At 36.8% G+C, this 21,429-nt stretch overlaps 1 protein-coding gene across 2 annotated transcripts in view; it reads right to left on the bottom strand.

Annotated features, from left to right (window-relative positions):
- DPP10 (dipeptidyl peptidase like 10) overlaps nucleotides 1-21,429 on the bottom strand; it is a 555,109-nt gene that overhangs the window by 17,099 nt on the left and 516,581 nt on the right. For both annotated transcript variants that reach the window (XM_033003141.2, XM_042784121.1), the window contains exons 14-20: nucleotides 19,236-19,327; nucleotides 17,645-17,692; nucleotides 16,816-16,937; nucleotides 12,838-12,885; nucleotides 10,632-10,730; nucleotides 10,454-10,523; nucleotides 244-438 (exon numbers count right to left, since the gene is read on the bottom strand). In XM_033003141.2, coding sequence (XP_032859032.2) covers nucleotides 244-438; nucleotides 10,454-10,523; nucleotides 10,632-10,730; nucleotides 12,838-12,885; nucleotides 16,816-16,937; nucleotides 17,645-17,692; nucleotides 19,236-19,327 — 674 coding nt within the window. The remainder of the gene's footprint in view (nucleotides 1-243; nucleotides 439-10,453; nucleotides 10,524-10,631; nucleotides 10,731-12,837; nucleotides 12,886-16,815; nucleotides 16,938-17,644; nucleotides 17,693-19,235; nucleotides 19,328-21,429) is intronic.

The raw sequence follows: 21,429 nt of genomic DNA, 5'->3' as shown, positions 1-21,429 counted from the left end.
GATTGCACACGAAGGGCAGCTTTATCAAAGACAAGCACCAACACAAAAAGTAAACACCTCCTTGATCTTTTATTTGCTGTTTGTAATGAAAAGATTATTGTTTCACAATTTGCAACTGCATCAAAAATAAACATTAATGGTATTCACTATGCAAATAAAACATTCTGGGCACTTTCAGTTAAAAATGCTCTTTCATCAAGGTGGAAGCAGGGCAAAAAAGAAGAAAAGTTTGCACATACGTACTCTACAGCTGCTATTTGGTCCTTCACTTCCACAGATCCTAAGCATCGGTGGACCTCCTGTAGAATCTTAAGGCCTTGAAATCCACTCCCTCTGCCATCAAATCGAGCTACGATGACATTATCAGAGTTGACAAGCACTGAGTCCCAGTCAATGTGAAACTTATCTGTAACCAACTGGCTGCCTGGAGCTTCATCACTGCAAATACCAACACACCAGACACAAACGAAGACTATTGACAATGTGATGCACTTTGCCATTCTCTGATATTTTATTTAACCTAGATGGCAGAGTTCAGTCGGTTATGCAATCCCGTTGAATTATTGTCACTTCCATCAATATCATCACATTAGCTAGTGCTGGTATCCCTGCAGTAGTAGTAAGCAAAATAATTTATTTAACTTTATAACCACTATGTTGCAGTGTTGCCAATACCTGAATATACTTTATAGAAAAAAAAAAAAAAAACAAAACAACAACAGAGAACTAAAGCATGTAGCGCTGTTTACAGATTAATAAAGTGAAAAAACCTCAAACCATAATCATTAACAGCTAGTTCAGTTCTGAGAAGGCTCATGTAGAATTTAAGTCACACTAAAAATACAAAAAGGAAAATTCATTCAGTACCCTGATTATGATTTTGTAGGATATATAATACTATTAAGAAGGATGTCATCTTAGAAAACAAAAATAATTGCATTATTGTATCCTTGAATGGATTTTTTGAAATAGGGTACAAAGAAGACTAAAGTACACTCTAGAGAAAATTATATTTTCTCCATCCAAATTCACAACAAGAAATGGATGCAGGCAGGAGTGATAAGTTTATTTTATGACTAAAAGAAAAGGTGGTTTACAGCAGAAAAGGTGGAATAGAATGGGAGAATGCAGTTTCTAGAGGAACAATAAGATTTTCCTTTGAAGCCAAATATGCCATTTTCCTTCCGAAGAAAATAAAACGTCAGTTTTAAAAGGGAAGCTTGTCATTATTTTTCCCCCAAGATAAACACAGAATAAGAGAACAGGCTACCATGAAGTTGTATAAAATGTAAAATACTTCTATGTAGGCTGCATCTGCCAGTTGAATGAAAATTAAAATGTATAAGCGTCAGTGCTGGCTGTATGGAAATTAGATTGGACAGTGTCTTTGGGAATATCTTGTGTAAGGTGAAAGAAAGATGAAGTCAGAAATTATTATTTTGCCAGAGAGACTTATATAAACCTCAGGGGAGGAAAGAGATAAAAATCTCCTACAGTAACTACTGTTTTATATGTACAATAATGTGCTGATTCAATATCTGGTTATGGCTGTGGATAACAGATAGACCACCTTCAAGGTAATCACTCTATTAATTAGTAAGCATATGATGAATGCATATGTTCTCAGATTCAGTCAGATCTAGCTGTGGAGTTGCTGTATCATGCACTGATATCAGGATTACTTGGTTATAGACTCAGTCACAACATGTTATGCTTGATTCACCATGATATCATGCATCAAGATTATACTTGGCTTTATAAAAACCAAATAAGGGCATTTTTTTGTTTGCTTAACCAATTCAGTTGTGATTACACTAACTGCTAACAATGCAGAGTAATGACTTTGGAAATACTGATTGTTAAGTGAGTTCTGCAGAAAACACACAATTCAGAAGTATACTATCATTGTTATTTACAATAAGATCAGGAGCAGACAAATTCTTTCAATTTCTGCTTATTGTACATACCAAGATTTTCAGAAGCACTATACCTTGACATAACTGTTTTCACTGAGCTTTTCCCACTACTTCCAATAGTAGCAGCCTCAGACCAGTTATAATTATTATTTTTAAGTTCTTCCAACTTGCTACAATAAGATAATATGTCAGAAATATCCTTGATCAGCTAGGTATCTTTCCCACAGTTTAATGCACCCCATACAAGTGGAAATAGAATGAGTCAGCCTGGTTCCCTCCCACCTAATGCAAGAACAAAACAAATACAGTGTTTACATTTCTTTTATACGTGCTATATATCTAGGTCTTATATACATACATATATACACACATACATATATGTTATATATCTAGACACTTGCAGTTAGGGGAAGAACTGTTACACTTGTAAGCCTTTCTCTATATCAGAAAGTGCCTAAAACCAAAAAGGGTTTTAAACGAAAGATGATACCCTTAGATAATTTCTTCTGTTACGAAAGGAACGACAGAACTGCAGCAAGATTCTCAGTAGGTGAGAACTGACAGTGATGTTTTCCCAAGCTCCTTCTCTGGAGGGCACAGCTGGGCTACTTTCAGGCTCAGACTTTAAGTGCTATACATCTTCTACTCCTGCATGATGGGTTGTCTGACGTATTGCTTTTGGAAGCAATTTTCCAGTGGATAATTTATTTCAAGAATGTCCATATAAGTAGCCTGTGACAGGCATTTAAGGCCATTTCCATTGAGGTACATGTCAAAATTCCCATTAGCATCAAAAGGTCTCTTTACTCTTCAGCTGCTACTATAAAATGATACTGACTATCTGAGGTGTGCTTCTGTCCTCCACAGAGACAGCATATATTCTATGCACCATTTAGGCCCCTCTTTTAACCTGTTAAATGGGGCTTCGGCAAGGTATTAATCCTTTATGCAAATTTGAACACCACCCTGAGGGCTCTGTAATGAAGCAAGTTTGTTACCACAGTTCAACAGTAGATGCACAGCCTGATTTGTGAAGTTTGTCCTGGGATTACAGCTACCTCAAGGGTCAGTTTTTGTTTCATGCCCATTACTACTTACAGCCTAATCATAACTAACTATTGTTCAGTGGTATTCTCTTCATAGAATTATTTTGTGACCCCACTAGTAAGCCTGGAAGAAAGTCTATGGCATTTATGCTTGGGTGTAATACAAACGCAGAAGACTTCTTCCCACCTGACTATGGATAGCCATAAGGGAATCATGGACCAGCCAAAGCACTACTGCAAAATCGATGCCAGCACCAAAAGTGTTATGCGAAGCTACAGGCTCTTTAACATCCCTCAAGTGTTCCTTAAGGAGCATTGTCTAGAGAGTCAAATAACAAGAGCAGAATGGTTCAGATGAAGACTACGCCTAATTCTTCCTGATTCATTTTTTTCCCATTCATTTTCATACAAGTGAGCACTTGTATGCTCCTTTTTTTATTTTTGCTCCTGACTTTCAAGGTTCAGAGCTGCCTAGTGTGTGACTTTGAAAGCAGCTACACTTGGATTACGAGTCCATCGTGGCAGCGCAACTGCTGACAACTCGGGCATACTGCTGAAGTTCATCATTGAGGTACCATTTAAATAGACAGAAGCCATCAATAATATACCAATAGTACTGACCTTAGTAGGTAATTTGTATGCTTCTTGAAAGGCAGTCATATACATCTCAGACTGTCTAGAAAAAGGGGCAGCTCATCATAAGTTCATATATTGCTGAAAAGAGAAGAATCTGTTCTTTCAGATTCTATAACCAAAAGCTTAAACTAAAGTCTATGTTCATGACTTGAGTTACAGCCTACAGGGAATAATACAGTGTTACCAGAGAGGCTGTTGCTGCTGTACTCTGAGTAATACTCCTCTGCCATTCTGCTATCATGACTGCAGCAAAATTTGTTCCAGGTTTTGCACCATTTAAAAATGAAGTGGCAAGATTTTAAAGAGGAATTTTAGAAGCTATAGGACTGACCAAGCAGGGGTTGAAGGGGAGACAATTTTAAAAGATACATGGCAAATAACGGTTATCATCACTGCTTCATTTCCAGTACAACTCTTTCTATTTCAGTGAAACAGTGGATTTAATGCAGCATATGGAAAAGGTAACTTGATAGGAAATATGTGAGAAAGACTACGACTCAGATGATAGAAACTATGCAAAGAAATGTCACTGAAAAAAGTCATCTTTTGATTATGGTGAAACTGACTGGGGAAATGAGATAATTTTGCAAAACTGGTGTAATAAAAAAATCCACTTAATTTTCAGATTTCATAAGCATCTCTTTTACAAGCATCAGCTTTCAAGCACACCCACCACCTGTCAAAAATCAAGGAACCTGAATAGCCTCAAACATTGAAGATGAAAAATCCCAAATGTTTTCTCTCTGTTCATGTACCCTGTTTAGACATAGCAGACTGCAACTGAAAACAGATAGTGTGTTTACAACTCCTCTCTGCAGATACGGACAAACAAATTAAAACACATCACCAGAAGTGATTCCATTACTAGGGTAGAATCATGCGATAGACACAACTGAAGTAGACAGCATAGTACAAAAAATAAAACTGTTATTCTTAAAATATCTCTCTGAAACACTTGAGGCTAAAGACTTTAAAAATGTAATTTGTGTCATAAGTGTCCTGGTTTTGTCTGGGATAGAGTTAATTTTCTTCCTAGTAGCTGGAATAGTGCTGTGTTTTGAATTTAGGATGAAAATAATGTTGACAGCACAGTGATGTTTTTAGTTGTTGCTAAGTAGTGTTTATAAGTCAAGGATCTTTCAGCTTCTCATGACCTGCCAGCAAGAAGGCTGGAGGGGCAGAAGAAGTTGGGAGGGGACACAGCCAGGACAGCTGACCCAAACTGGCCAAAGGAATATTCCATATCATATGATATCATGCCCAGTATATAAACTGAGGGGAGTTGGCTGGGAGGGATGGATCGCTGCTCAGGGACTGGCTGAGCATCAGTCAGTGGGTGGTGAGCAACTGCATTGTGCATCACTTGTCTTTCCTGGGTTTTATTTCACTCTTTGTGTTATCTTCCTTTTTGTTACAATTAGTATTATTATTATAATTGTTATTATATTTCATTTTATTTCAATTATTAAACTGTTCTTATCTCAACCCATGAGTTTCACTTTTTTTCATTCTGATTCTCCTCTCTATCCCACTGGGGACAGAAGGGGGAGGAGTAAGCAAGCAGCTGTGTGGTGCTTAATTGCCAGTTAAACCACAACAATAAGAAAAGGAGGTTAAGTTTTGAATCTCTTCTTGTCTTTTTCTAAGGAAGATTAAGTGAGCATTTTATTCACACAGTAAGATATGTACTGCTGTGGGGAAGTGGGAGTAGGGGAGGCTGAAAGAGGATGGATCTTAGCACGATTCCCCAAGCCTTTTCTGGGGACAAGGCTGAAGAGAAAGGGAGTGAGCAGATCCATTGCTGCCCATAGCACCAGGACTACTACTGCAAATGAAACAGCTGAAGTGAGCCTCCAGTTTATCCCTCTTTTAGCCTAAGCTAAATGAATTCTCCCTTTAGGCCTTAAGAAATATTGGAGTTCAAAGAATGGTGAAGAAAATCTAAAATAGTAAAGAAGAAAACTCTCCATCAAATACTTTGTTGTAACAGAAACACAACAGAGCAGTGAAACACTACAACACTAAGCAGAGGCAGAATGAATACGGGCATGAAATGGATGGCTTGCGAAGCAATTAGTGAATCATTCACACAACTTAGAGATTCCCCCCAAAAACTAAACTTTGCAGCTGTTTTACAGAGGAAGAACTAGCCAAACAAAAAGGCCTTCAGGGATCTCCCCCTTGCAAGCATATTGCAATCAATGTAGTGGAATCTACCACACATTTTTACACATCACTATATAGCCAATCATTGATCCTTCACTTGCAACAGCTGCCAGTTAAAACAAGTAATATCCTTTACAACAAATAAAAGGTATGCAACACAGATATTAAAAGGCAAAGTGTTACCATGCCCCAGTTCTCAAATATTTCCCAATACTTGCATTATGCCTCTCTATATTTCTTACAGTTTTTTAATGAGTTATTCCCAAAGCTGTAAAAAAATCTTCACTTCCAACCCTACTGTCTTATCTTGCTATCAGTCCCGACAGTGTATTAACTGGAGGCATAAACAGGTTTGATGGCCTGCACAAGGCCTAAAACTTTCTTCATTTCAGTAACAGGTGAAGTGCTTCCTGTTTATTACCAAACAAAAAAAGAAAACACAAACTAGGAAACAAACAGAAATCTCTTGGAGACAATTCACTGTTACTTTGGAGAATACCCACTGTGTTTTTTCCCCTCAAAGATCAGGACTATCTCTCCAGTGATTCAGTTTTACAATATCCACTTACATATTGGACAATTTTAAATGGTGTTAAATAATACATGCTGACATTTAAGATACATTATCTACAGATTTTGAAGAAATGAGGTTAATTATGTTCAAGAAAAAATAAAGAATGATTATCACCTCTCATTTTATTACCCAGATTAAATGCCAGAGTCTTTACTTAATCATTTCCTGTGTATTACCAAGGAGTGTATCTTCCAACTTTTTAATGAGTAAGGTGAACCATAATGAGAAAATCAAGGGTCTGAAATTTAAACTTTGATCTTAATTATATAGAAAAGAGATGATAATCACTCTTTCAGGCAATTACTATACACCTCTCTAATCTACAGCTGTACGGTATGTATTATATCAGAAGGAAACTGAGTGTGAAATGTATTGGTGGTTTAGGAGAACAAATGGAAGAAAGGAAAGTGTTACAATCTATTTAGCATTTTATGGCCTATGCATCACAATTCTGGAAAGAAAAATAGTGCTAGCAGACATAACTGGTTTCTACAAGAGACCTATCTGTTAGATAGGCCAGCCATACAGATGGACATAAATTTTAACATAGCAATACAATAATCTTCTATTTGAGCATTGCAGCATGCTTTGCAAATGCTAATGGATGAATCTTCACAAAATCCTTATGATGAAGGTTACAGAATATTCAGGGCCTGGTCCTTATGTAGCTGTACTGAGTTCACATCCAGGTTTCACACCAGGACCAGAATCTGCTGGTACAGGCTTCTTTCCAAGATTCAGCCTTAACACTCAGACTCATGGGTGTTATGTGCTGGAAGTTCAAATTTACCTGTAGGCATCCTTGACTGAATATAGGAGCCTTATTATAGTCATGCACCTTAGAAACAGCTACTAGCTTTCAGTGATTTGAAAAAAAATACCAAATGATACCAAACTATCTTCCCTTTATGTATTTCCAAATTCTGTTATCATAATTGTAACCTACTGATCCAGAGAGCACGTTAATGCCACACAGAAGTACTCACTGCTGACGAAAATTTACAGGAAAATTATGAACCTCAGTCATCAAAAAACTACTTTATTCTCAGCCAGCAAACCCAGTCACCACCACAAAAATTCTGCAGACAAAGTTGAGAATCCACAGGTAAACCATATCCTGACAAAATGTAAGACACAGGGAAGATGAATCTTCAGCAGAGGCTTGGAGTGACCCTGAAGCAACGACCTCTGCCGAACAGCCAGAGTCTGTTAGATCTTACATGCCGTATTTACCCTCCAACTTAGGGGAGAAAGCCTATATGCACTTAGAAGTCTATATGCACTTAACTAGGCATTTAATTTGCACTGCAGAGACATATTAGGTGAATTTCAGGTTTAAACTCACATTCCCTCTTCCCTTCTTCCCTTCCTTTCTTCCTTCCCTCCCTCTCTTTTTCTTAAATCCTTATCAAATTGCAGTGCTACTGAGATAGAACACAAAAGCCACTTTATATCTGTTAATACTCCACTTTTCCAGATATATATTTTTTCTTTATTTACGTCTAAGTGTATGTTGCCTGGATAAGTAAGTTATGCAGAATCTTCTTTCCAAAAAAATGGATATACAATTAAACAAACATTATTGCCAAGAATGTTGGTCAGCATTCTTTTTCAAACTTTCAATTGATGAAATATAATGATAATTCTATCTGTTGGCTGAGAATATAAGCAAGAAAGTAGGTGCAGCTGAACAATGTGAAAGGCGACGTTTGTTATCAGCCACCAGCACAATTCTTGTCTAGCACTTCTAGCAGCAGGAGCAGGGTGTTTCTCAATCAGTCCCAACAGTACCACTCTGGGACTCAGAAAAGTCAAATATCTGGGAAATGATACCATATATACAACTAATCAGTGTTTTCTGTAAATGCTACATGTTCTTCTTGGACCTGAATATTTTTTTTGTTGTTGAAAGTAGTACTTCTGATAATGAAATAAACTTTAAGATGTCAATTTGGAGTTGTGTGGGTCAAGAAATTACCCTGTGCACGCACACAGATTTCCAATCTTTCTTTCTCAAGAGCTGGGTAGAATTTATTAGGCTCAAATAATCATCCCACAAGGGAGCCTCCCATAACCTCAGTGACAGTTTTCAGTTTTATATCTCATTTGGGGACATCTTTAACTTAAAAAAGGATTGCTGGCAACCTTATTTTAAAGTCTGCAAAAAGCTGCAGAAGAAATAAAACTTCTTTTTCTTCTAGGGTAGAATAGGACACAAAACATGTAACATTACATGGGCCAGGATAGATTTCAAATTTTCATTTTCTTATTTTCATTAGTGTATAGGGTTTTCTAAAAATAACTCCTGTTGAAGCCAACATAGAGAATTCAGTATTGCAAAAGTAAGGATTTGACTAAAAAGAATCAAAGTCTCCATATTATAATTGTAGAAACCACAATCTCTATTCGTAAGTGGATGAACTTCCTCTTTAGCCCACATGCACATCATAAAAAAATAAAACAATTATAAAACATATCCATACATTATGACTTGGCCACATTATTCACTCACTAGGTGCTGACAACTTTGGTAAGTTTAAATTCAGACCTTGCCTCAATACTGTTCTCAGTTATTTCAACTCTTGATATCTAAAAACATTTCATAAGAGTATTTTCTTAGCTTTTTTTCCCTCTTCCTGTCATTTGTGGCCTTGGCTTTCTCCAGGTTTCCAATCCTTTCCTCCTGTCTTCTCTAGTTTCTACATGAGTATATAACCTCATATTCCACTGTAAATATATATGGCAGATTATGTATTCACTGGGATACTTAAAAAGGAAAGCACCTTAGTGTTTCCTTTCTTTCAGATAAAAGTATAAGCTCAAGCGTTCACAACTGTGTGTAATGCTCCCGGTGGTCATTCAGAGAGTCAGTTTGCCTTTGGCACACTTAAAAGAACTGCTTAAAACATAATCATGAGCCCAAGATCATGTTAGAAAATACTACAAAGATAAAATAATCCATGTCTTGTTTCTCCACAAAAAAAAAAGAAAAATATGTTCATAAGCCACTTAAAGAAAAGAGTCACCACAACTGAAGATAAATACCATTGAAAAACCTGAGGTTTAAACACAAACTGGACTTAGAAATAAGTAGCTTTATGTCTCTCTATCCTCTTATCTAAGATCTGATCTGAGTAGAGGAATTTGGGACCGCTCAGCAGCTCAAGCTTGTAAATTTGACCTCACACATAACAATAAGGATTTCTGCTGTCACTAAGGGCAGGTCTACTCCAGGTGGTACAGCTCAGCTAATGTGGTATTTTCATGACTTTAGCAGTCCAATCCTACACCTGTGTTAGTGAAATTCACATAAATTCCTTCTAAATGGGACTGGAAGAAGATCTGTAGGTACAGGGAAGACCTCTACACCCATAGAAGACCCATGCTGAGTTCAGATGGAGAGCAACGAATGAAGCCCTGAGCTGGCCATCACTGGTTCTCCCAGGTAGGCTGCAGGTACGTTCATGACTCTGCTCTCTTCCTCTGCTATACGTTCTGTAGATGTGCAACTTAAAGGCTGACTGTCTCTGAAAGAAATATACACACTATTTATTTTTAAAAGAACAGTGCAGGTTGCCAGGCAGTACCTCCTTTCTCCCATAGAGGTTTCCTACTAACATCAACAGACTTTGGATCATGCCTATAATGCCTTTAGCCATTGATGCTCAAAATTATTTTTTATTTCTTTCCAGTGTGCCTAAAAGCAGTTTTGCTTTATGCATCTTAACTGAGCCCCTCTTAGAAGCTCTATCCATTTATATCAGGGATAAAAAGGAGCATAGGCTCTGAATGAGATCCTCTGTGGGTAGGAATCAGTACAGGTCCTGGAAAGACTGCAGAACTACTCACAGCTACACCATCAGAAGGGCCAGTGCCTCATGCACATAAAAGCACAACGAAGCAGAGCTAGATTTGGCAAGCTCAAAAAAGCCCAGGCATCTCTATCAGACAGCACCTATAACAAAATCTTGCTGAGAACAAGCCTTTTGATTTATCACCTCAAATCCATGAGGTAATTTTCCTACATAAGGTTAAAAAAAATTCTAATTACAGAGTTAAATGTTTTCTATGAAGTACTTTTGCATTATTTTGAGTGATTCTACACAGATACTTACATTATTAATAGAAGGGCATACTGGTTTCGATCCGTGAAATCTTTTGGCAGTGACAACTGTAAAGGGAGTTCTTTTAAGAAAAGAGCAAAACATTAAAGGCTGGTAGTTACACAGATGAAAAACAGTAACATTGTAAGAAAGTTTTTGGTTTGGTAAAATAACATTTTGACAAATTTACCGTAGTCCTCAATGTGAAGCATTTTAATTTCAGTCCTGGAATTCTTTTTCTTATAAACAGCTTCTTTCAACACAGCATTATTTTCCAAAATATAAAACTCTGTAGAAAACAGGAAGAAAAATCAAGTTGAAAGGTATGGAGAATCATCACATCAGAGATGAATCAAGATTCAAAAAAATTAAAGAAAAAGATAAAAATGTGCAATGATAAATCTTGTAAATGAATTCCTTCTGTAAATACTTTTTTTATAATGTAACTGCTTTGCAATTCAGGAACTGAGCAATCAGCTTAATTCAAAACATATATATTTATTCCATTTTCTGGCTTCAGTAGGCTTTGTTTTTGTTAAGCACTAACAATGAAATTGCTGATGAACAACATGAACACTAGTATCCCTGAAAAATACTAGCAGCAGCTGTTACAGGGAAAGGCTAGTCTGCTGGGCAATATCTTAAGCCTCAAGCAGGCATCCTTTTCAAGATACATATTCCAAGTCAGTATTTAGCCAGCACAGCTCTACTTGATCACTGCATGTCCATCTCTGTCTTTTGCACTTCAACCAAGAGCAAGACTTCAGTTGGGTTTAAAGCTGCAGACAGATCTGAAGTAATCCTTTTGCACATGAAAGAATGATTAATTAGTTATTTTTTTTTCTTTTCCTTTTTTACTTAAATTACCGAACTGGCTTTCAAAATGTAGATTTTTATTTATTTTTTTTTTTCTATTAAACAATAAACCCTCCACTCAGGGCCAAAATGGATAATCTAAGGAGAATGTTTGTTCTGGGCAGTCAACCAAAATAGTATAATTATAGTCTGAGGATGGAATAATTGAAGTAATCCTTAATCATTCTTTTATGAATTGAAGAGGATAATCTAATCTTGCACTGAAAAATTAATGGTAAATTATCTCTCTTATTTGTTTTCTTGTTTTTACAACAAACACTGTCCCTCTAACCTGACTTGCTTTGTTTTCCTCTAAGATGCTGTACGTAAATCTCTTTTACAATAATTCACTATCAACAGTAGTTTAGGTGCAAGTAATAAAGATCGAAAGTACCTTCACAGAATTGAGTAGCTCAGTGAATCTACTTTGAGCAATGGCTACCCCTTATTGGGTTGGATAAAACTCTCCCCCCCTTGGTGTGCCATGGCACTGAGCTTTGCAAATACTAACAGTGACATTAAATAAAAAATAATTAGAAAAAAAAAAAAAAGGAAGCCAAAGTGCAGACATTAATTAAGACTTCATAGCATGATACTATTGATCAGTATGCTACTTCAACATGCAAGATTAGGTCCACTGTTATGGCTGAATAGTGGCTGGCCCATGACAAAGGGGATGCAGACAAGTACAGTTCGGGAGTTTTGGATTCTGGGAAAAATCCTGGGGATAATATAATGAATGAAATGAGGATATGTAAAGAATGGTTTAGTGTTTTTGAATAGAAAGATGTCCCCTTTCCTCTAACCCACACCCTCATGCTACATGGAGCCACAGTGGAGTTGGAAGTAGCTCAGTTGTTACCTCTACAGTACCAGAGAAATAACTAAGTGAGGAAAATTGTGCTGCTGAAGGACAGTCTTTCATTACAGACACCTCAATCAGCCAGGAAATAGCAACAGATGTGGTGTCAATATACAGAAAACAATTAGTGAAAACTTGGAAATTAGAGGTATTGAATACCCTCCCTAAAAAGCCTTTATTCTTGGATTTGCCATAATTGAAAATGTCAGTGGAGTTGCTCTCATTAGAGAAATATAAGAGAGAAGGACTAAGTTCATCATATGTAGGTCAGATTTTATGATCAATTGTCCAAGGACTGTACCTTACCTCAAGATAATTGGATTGTAACTTTAAAAACATCTCTAAAAATACAGAAGGTGTATCATAATGGCAGCACAATTTACATAGAAAGTGAAATGAAGACCAACCTCACATCTAATTAACTGAAGTGTAAATCAAAGATGAACAATATGCACTTAGCATAAAACACATACAAAAAGCCTGGGAAAGTTTTAGTCATTTGTCATTAACTTCTTTATCATTTGCACATGTGGAAGTTAGTAAAAGGTAATTAAAGAACTTTATATAAATGAGTCATCTATTAGTTTTCATTTACTTGTAACTGCCTTTCCCTCCCCCCTACTCCCCAAAACTATCAAGGATGATAATGAAATATATCTATTCCATAAGGAACACTCACTTGCAGTATTACTTGTACTGTGCACACTAACAACCGGAACGCCTGGCCCTGTTTTGAGAAGAGGAGAAAAACAGAGGAAGAGTAGGGTAGTGAGTACTCAATATTTCAGTAACAAAAAATGAGAGCACCAGTTACCACATGAGACCGGATCCTGGAAGCCCCATGAACATGCTTCTCCTCAAACACAGAAGTAGCTCCACAGATGTCTCTTGGGAAGGACATGGGTTAAACTACGGTACCAACAAAGCATGAAATGGAGACTGCCTTCTACATGTTCAGCAAGCAGTCTAGACCCCTGTACCCAGAAGGAGCATTTTTTTAATAATCTCCATGTTTTAGCTATAAGTGAAGAATAAAAAAAATTACAGAGGCACTTAATGGCACTGTCTAAAATATAGCAGTTTGACATTCGGAAACAGTAACTAGGTTAACTAAGAAGTGAATTAATGATAATATTCACTTATCTATGGAAAATCTGCAGAGGTGGTGAAAAATTATCACATATTTCACTTAATTATCTGTTTAAGAAGCTCCTTCGGTGTGCCAGCTCTGCAAGACCATCAGCATCACAGTTAAATCTAGGTGTAATGTAATAGAATCTTATTTCATGGTAATGTCAGATACTTTATTTTTACTGTACCACTAAGAAACTAAAAGCACCAAGAATAATTCTCCATGTCAATAGGTACTGTGCACAAGATGGCACACGAAACTGGGGCGAGCAAACATTCAGCATACTCAGAAGTATAGCTGAGATTCCTGTCCCTGCTCTGAGGACCCCCTCATTGTATAAACTTGCAAAAGAAAATGTTGCATCCCCACCCTCAACATGGAATTTATGCATGGGAAACTTAGTTTTATATCAGTGAGACAAGAGTTTAAATTACATGCAAGCAGTCACTATTGGGCTAGAAAGGATGATGTGGAAAAGCTGAAGTCCCTGAAGACACAATGTCAGATGAAGGCACAGACCCTCTGAAATTAGGAGTTAAGACCCTTCTTTTTTGGAGAAAAAAAAAGATTCCCTTTGAGAGCAGTTCAGAGACAGAGCTTAATTTATGTGTTTTGAGTCATCCTGAGAGGTTGTCTCTCTCAATTAATTATGGTATGAGCCTAGGGAGACTTAAATACCTGAAATAAATAGCATGATGCCATTCAGAGCCCCTGACAGCCTCCACTGAAGATTTTTATTTAATTCTCTGACTCAAGGGAGACTATTGACAAAAATCTTACAGGTAGATTGCTGACACATCAAAGATTTCTGCCATAGCTCTTCAAGAAGATAATTTCTTCAGCTGTCTCTTTTTGGTTTGGTTTGTTTCTTCCAGCTCTTTTTACTTCTGAATTTTTCATTTTGCACTGAATTCTGATTTAAGAAAGGCCATTTGGAAAGGAAAGCACTGGCATCTTCTAGGCCAGCTCTATTTGTCTTATTAAAAGATGAAAGGATGATGACGTATTTTGAAAAAGGGACACTACAGTAGATTAAAAATCCAGTCAGAAAAGAAAAAGACAGACTTGTGTAACAGGCACTGTGCTACAGCTCATCAGAACTAAGCACAGCACTTGGATTTCCCATTGACCTTCTATAACTAACACTAAAACCACAAATTATTTCCTACTGTATAAAATGGGAAAAACAATTACTCCTTCATGAAGTATTTTATTTGAATAGAGAGATTAACATCTGTTAGTGTTTATGAAATGTTAAAGGAAAAATCCACAAGCAGTGTGGAGAATAAGTATACAGGACACACTTGCCAAAACCGAGAGGCTGTAGTTGGTCCTCTATCTACTGGGCTAGAAAAAACTCCTCAATCAGGAAAGTCTCTGGAGATGCATACGGCTGGTATACTGAGACAGATTGCCTGGCTGAGGGTAACTAAGAAGGAAAAACTACCCTAATAAAGGTGCTCATGGGTGAACAGGAGGTAGAAAATTGAAACTTGCCTGGATCAAACCAGTCCAGAGTCCCCCAAGTATTTTTCTGGGCAAATTGCATTTGTAACAATTCAGTCAGGCTTTTGTTGTGGGAAAACAAGTGTGTATGCACATAGATGTGGTGTCATCTGTCTCCTTGAAGCAGTTTACCTCGTACTCTTACAAGCAGCTCCCCCCAGAAGAGTTTTTAATACTTGCGCTATGGGGACGTTGCCATCAACTTTGATACTGTCAAATATCCAACCCACAACAGGCATTTTGCCAAGCTGTCGCAGTACATGGGGCCACACTGCTGTTGTAATTGTCAAGCTCTGATGAAACACAAGAGGAGACCTCTGAATAACCCCAAGTTGACAACTATAAATTAATGTTAGAGGTAGGAAAAACTTAATGACAGTGTTTTATCATCCTCGCCCAACACCTGCAGTTTAGGGCAGTCTACTGGTTGCAACTCAGTGGAGTGTAGGTTTAATCCTGGGAGGATGATCTACAGTCTTACCAGCTCAAACAGAGAACTGCCACCTCCAAAGTCACTGAAAGTCATGAACTTGTGAGCAATTTCATGTGCAACCTCGTAGTGGCATACACATTTTTATATCATAGGAAGATGCTAAAAATTACAGGTTGAATATACTTTGCTAAAATAATAACAAGAAGCCATGTTTTTGGGCCCTAGCACATTGCTGATTCAGGGCAAAAAACTCTTCTCAATTTAACAACCCTCTTCTTGCACGAATCTGAGATTTTCCCCACAGGGACTGTGTCAAGTACAAGGGAAAACTTTGCTTAAGCCATCAGGAGCTCATTACTAGTGCAGTCTTTACTTGGATAAGGGCTTTAGTATCAGCTCCATAACTTCTGCTGCAGCTTTAATCATGTATAAACCATACAGTTGGTTATTTTTTTTTTTTTCCTATTCAGCTATGTATTATAGGTGCACTTCCACAAAACAAAACAAAACAAAACAAAACAAAACAAAACAAAACAAAACAAAACAAAACAAAACAAAACAAAACAAAACACAAAACCAAAACAAACAAAAAAGCAAACCCACAACCTTATTTTAGCCAATATATATTCATAGATTGTTTGTTTGAATAGATTCAATTCTCAAGCTGGCAGATATTTTATTTTTGTGGAGAAAATGTACAGTTGCAAAAGAAATAGAAAAAATGCATACAAATAGAATGGGCTATTCACATGTATTTCAGACGAATTGTATTTCACTCTTTGATCTGAGCAAAAATACTGGGAGAACATTGTCTGTAAAATACTGCAAGCTTCAAGGTCAACAGGTCTAGCTATACACTTTATTACTGATTGCCTCATGCTTTTCTGAACCTGTTTTTATAATCTTACTTATTTATCAGTGTTTATTTCCTGGGTGTAGGTTATAAATTTCTCAGCATGGGATGGTTCTAGTCTGCTGTTTATACAGAAATTCTGAACCCAATTGGTGCCATTTAGTGCTACTGGAATGAAGATAACAACAAAAAGCTAAAAGTAATTTATTGCAATTGTATTAATAAAGAGGATCTGTCTATGTGGATTAAACCATACCTATTTTTTGGCAGATACACATATATATGTACATATGTGGATAAGTGTGTCTAGATATACTGTATGCATACATGTATACACACATAGAGACACAGTGTTACAGAAGTCAGGCCGTCATTTTTTAACTAGGTACAGCTGCACAAAATCAGTCTCAATGCATAATATCTTGAAGCTGTTATGAACCACAATACCGTCACTATAAATTCCACAGGTTTTGGTGAAGGATTTTTATTTACAGTGAATTTAAAATTCAGTGTCCTTTACCGGGATTGAAGGGTTAGGATTGGAGCAGCTTTCTGATATCACTTTTTCTTTAGCTTTTACACAGAACATCGTTACTTGCAATAAACTCTGTACGGAATTTTGAGCTTTCCACTACAGAGGTAAATGCTAGACTCCAGCCTAATACACTTCTCAAATGAATATGTTAATTCAGAAGCAAACAAAGTACTATTAGATTCTGTGCATTTAACTTACCTTTACAGTGCAGTAAAAAATGCCTATTCATGGGGCTAAACTTTGCACTGAAATATGTGCACTGGTCTTTCAAGAAGTTACATGAGAGACACTGACGATTCAATGATCCCACTGTTGATACGCTGGGGAAAAAATTGATCAGAAACATTTTTAATTGGAATAAAATACAATAAACCCAGGATTAGCTCATCAGATTGACAAAATTTGTTTCAATCCCTAAATTTACCAAAATATCATTGTCTTATTTTGTGCCTTATAGAAACTGTTTTCAGATGATTCAGCAGACTAATGTTCTGTAAACTTGGCAATGTGGACAGGATCCAAAACCTGCCCTAAGCAGGACTGGGGTTTCAATAACTAGAAGTGCTGTGGGGTAACAGTGTTAGTAGGACACAATGCAAAACCTCACTAACTTCAGATTTAAGCACTGAGGTTTGTGTAAGGAGGAGGTGCTTTGTCCACACACTTTAAATTACATGATTAAACCCCATAAATATTAAGTTTATTTAGAAGATTTTCACTACTTTCAAAAACACAGTCATATTACATGATATTGATTTAGGTTTAGCATTTTAGATACTTATAAAGGACTAGTAAGGACCTAAGTGGTAAAATCTTATCATTTTTTTTTTTTAAAGTAAAATATCATCAGTATTTTTAGTTTTGAAAAAACATGGTTCTTTACTTGTTACAGCTCAAGTGTATTAATTTTTAGACAATATAAATGATTACCGAAGCCCCAAAGCAGTAATTAAGCTCACAGAATGTCATCAGAGCACTTACGGCTTGGCATGAAGGAGCTGTTAACACAGCCCTGTGTACTTCTTACCTATGTAGCTGTCTTCCTCTTGGGGATTCTTCCGTGCTTAAGAAATAACTGTGTCCAAAAGACGAACAAAGTTAAACTCAGTTTGGTAAACTCAGTGATTTATGTGGTGTTTAGAGAAGTGAGAGACATCATAAATAACATTTTTTAAAATTAAAAATTCCCAAATATACATGAAGATCAAATACTTATATATAAACCTAAGCTTCAAGATTAAATTTAGACCCAGTATACAGAGTAATTTCAGTTGCTATATGATTTCATATTAAAACAGTGATGAACACAGTATTTCATGGTTTCTGTTTAATTCCTGTAAATGCCCAAGAGGTCCAGTAGCAACTAGGACCCCTTTCTGCATATTATAAATACAGAAGAGAAAGTTTCTCCTTCATTCCAAGAGTTTGCAATATAAATCCAAGGAGTAGAAAAAGGTCACAATGAAATTATATCATAAATTGAAATTGGTTTTATGATACCTGAAAGCCTTTTTGAGCTGTAGAATTACTTTTTCTTCTACCTAGAGACAGAAGCTAGCACTCTAGGCAACAGTTACAGATGAGGTTGCATGGGTGGAAAGAGCCTTAGCAGAGCTGCTGCAAGAATATCAAGACAAGTCCTTGGTGTGTCCCTGATGAGATCCCCACAGTTTCTGCTTGAGAGGCAGAAGGAGGGTAAGGAAGTCCTCTCAAGTGGCTGGGACAACCCACATGCAGTCTGACACCCCTCTACAGGCTGAGGGCATTCAGACCTCATTTTTTCATCTAAACCTTGGAGAAGTATCAAGAAATTATCTACATATATATTTTCAAAACCCATTGAAGGACTGGTCAGAAAGGGTGTTTCTCCAGTCCCAGTGGAGATGACAGTATTGTTGTAGTCTCAAAAGGGTCCTTCCTGAAATACTATCTGTTCTAAAGAAAATCAAAATTAGACACATCTGTTTATTTTTTGCCATGTGCAGATATATGTGAAGATTAACCAAGATCCACTGATGTTATGTGGAGCCTTCAGGTATTTTGTGTCAGTTCTGTACTGCTTCCAAAAATCACCAAGTATGTGCTGCATTTCCTTCCCACTACAGCGCTAAGATGGGCTTTGGAAAGATTTCTCTCTGAGTGAGCTGGGTGAGAATCAAGGATTTGAATAATCTCTTCATATAATTTGAATTTATGGGGTTGAATCAGATCCCCAAAATCCAGAGTCCTCATACATTAACCAAGCATGCTTGAAAACTGAAGATTTGGGGTTTTATCAAGTACTAAAAATTTACTATGACTTCTTATCTGGAATCCAGGAAAGAAGTCACCAAAATGTTATTATTGCTGGACTATGTGTTGATTTCTTGTATTTAAAAAAGTACAGTCAACTGATGTCACATTATGCTCCTTCCGTCTCTGCATAAAAATACAGGCAGTAATACACTGGCAGATAAATTGTCTTACAACTGCACTTTACAAACTCAGAAGCATAAAATTGATGGTAATGCCCAAAAATGAAAGAAATTGTTGCTTAATTTTAGATAAGCTATTTCCAGTTAAATGGATTCTACTTTAATAACTCAGAAATTTTCATAAACAAAGAGAATAGTGCTTACATCTTTTGAGTATTTTCATCATATGCTAGGATTTTGATAACTTCCCAGTTTCCCGATGTCAGGTGTCTCACACTGATTTGTTCACTTTTAGCCTGGAGAGGGATGGAAAACATTAACTCTCTCTTACCTGTTAGTTTTCTTTGCCTAGCAGTATTGTCTGCACATGTCATTACTGATTACAGATTTTTAAACTTTAATATGCAACATAACATCTTTAAGTCACAAACCTCACATTTTGACGGACCTGAACTTCAAGTATCCTCTCTCCCATATATAAAATTTTCAGTCATTAAAATCATTTCCGTTTTCATCACAATTTTTCTTCCAGTTGCCCATACGACAACAAACAATACAAGTCCTATAATTCACTTTAAGGGTGTTGTCATTACACATACTTTGTTTCTCTTAGTGTTTCTTTTCCTCTACAGTGGCATAGCAGGAAAATCTGACTCAGACCCCTGTAACCAAAACTGCACCAGAGTGTGCTCACCAAGCTCTCACACTTCTCACATGCTTGTACTGAGCCAAGATTACTGTAAAGGTGCTGTGCCAGGAGAGGACATCAACACCACCCCCATCCGAGGAGGCAGGCAAACCTCTCTGAGAAATGCACTGCACAAACTCAGACATAGACGTTCACAGAATCTAAAGCTAGGTAAAGCCCCTGCTCCATCCTGCACTCTGGAGAAGCCTCTCTTTATCCAGGGTCTATAAGGAGAGTCTACGATTAGCTCCAAATTTTGGTAACTGAACTCCTTGCTCATTCTCATAAATTGTTTCTATCCTAGTGTGAGCCTAGAAAAATAACTGCTAGAAGGGGAAATTCAAAACACCTCTTGAAGAAAGGGATGGAAGTTTTCTTAGCCAATGCACCAAGGACTGAATTAGGAAACACCAGGATGCACTGCGTATCTACCTTCAGGTAAAACCAAACTCTTTGGCTGGAAGCTGCAGCAGACTCCTCGTCAGACACAGGTTAAAAACAATGAAATGTAAAATTGAAAAGCTCACTTGAGACTTCTTCCTAGTGTGAAAGGTAAAATTCTTGCTTAGGCTTCTGAAGATTAAAACTTCAACCATGAACATACTTGAAGAGTGTTTTTTCTGTACTAGGATTATAATGCTTGGCCTGGATATAAAATTCCTAGCTTTAAAATTCAAGACAAATGTTGTAAAGAAAATAAGTGATACTTCAGCTTATATTTCAGCTTTAGTGGGTGAAATTGACCAGCTAGAGTTAGAAAGGAGGTCAGAGGAAGGATTTAATTGTGCTTTCTGGCCTTGTGTCCTGTCAATCTGGAGCACCAGTACATAGCTAATCACAGAGGCCTCAGTGGTTATGTGGCTTACAAGAAGTCATAAAGAAAAAGAAGTTTGTTTTTTTTTTTTTTCTTTTAATTCCCATATTTATGAATGGTATCTTGTAAACTCTGAGCTCTACATCAACAGCAGCAATAACTAGTAAGCAGAAAATGCTCAAGGACACTTATGAGACATCTGGAAATGCTAAGGCAGAAAGAAATCCCTTAGAACTGATCTGTTCTCTAGCAGGTCCACAAGGAGAGAACGATGTAGTAACTCTATGACAAGTCTTGCAAGTACCAACTGAAATCAGGACATTGTGCTAGGTGCTGTACGTATGTTTATGATGACAGTTCCCTTGTTCAGGAAGGTTCTCATATTCAGTGCTGTCTCCGGGAATGATTAAAATACAAATTAGTGATTTATTATAAGTGACTATTTCTCCTCTAGAGAAGCTGCAACTATTGAAAGAGATATTTAAATATTGAAATCACAGAATCTAACAAGAAACAGCAATAAAAAGCCCAGCCAAGTGTTAATAAACATAGTTATTTTTCAAGGTTACAGCCATAATACATAATTTATGAAGCCTGTAGGAAGTTTTTGCCTTGATCCATTAAAGTTACTTTATAATTCTTATTTTGTGGTTGGAAAAAAGAGAGTTTTTAGAGTTGCAAAACCCCAACTAAGAAATTTCTAGATACATAACATATGCTTCAATCCCATTTTGAGATAGTTTCTTTTAAATATTTCATAAGTTTCTAAAAGCATTTGAAAACAATAAAACACACATCTAGACCTCTACATTCAGACAGTAAATAATGTATGATAGACAGTAACCTTTTAAACAGTAACCTCCCTTTGCAAGAAGATTTAATTAGATGCTTCTGCT

This window comes from Tyto alba, unplaced genomic scaffold (assembly GCF_018691265.1).
Source record: "Tyto alba isolate M040663 unplaced genomic scaffold, T.alba_DEE_v4.0 Super-Scaffold_7, whole genome shotgun sequence".
NCBI classification, from domain to species: domain Eukaryota; kingdom Metazoa; phylum Chordata; class Aves; order Strigiformes; family Tytonidae; genus Tyto; species Tyto alba.
Note: the sequence above shows the minus strand (reverse complement) of the source record. Positions and strands in the feature narration are given on the sequence as shown.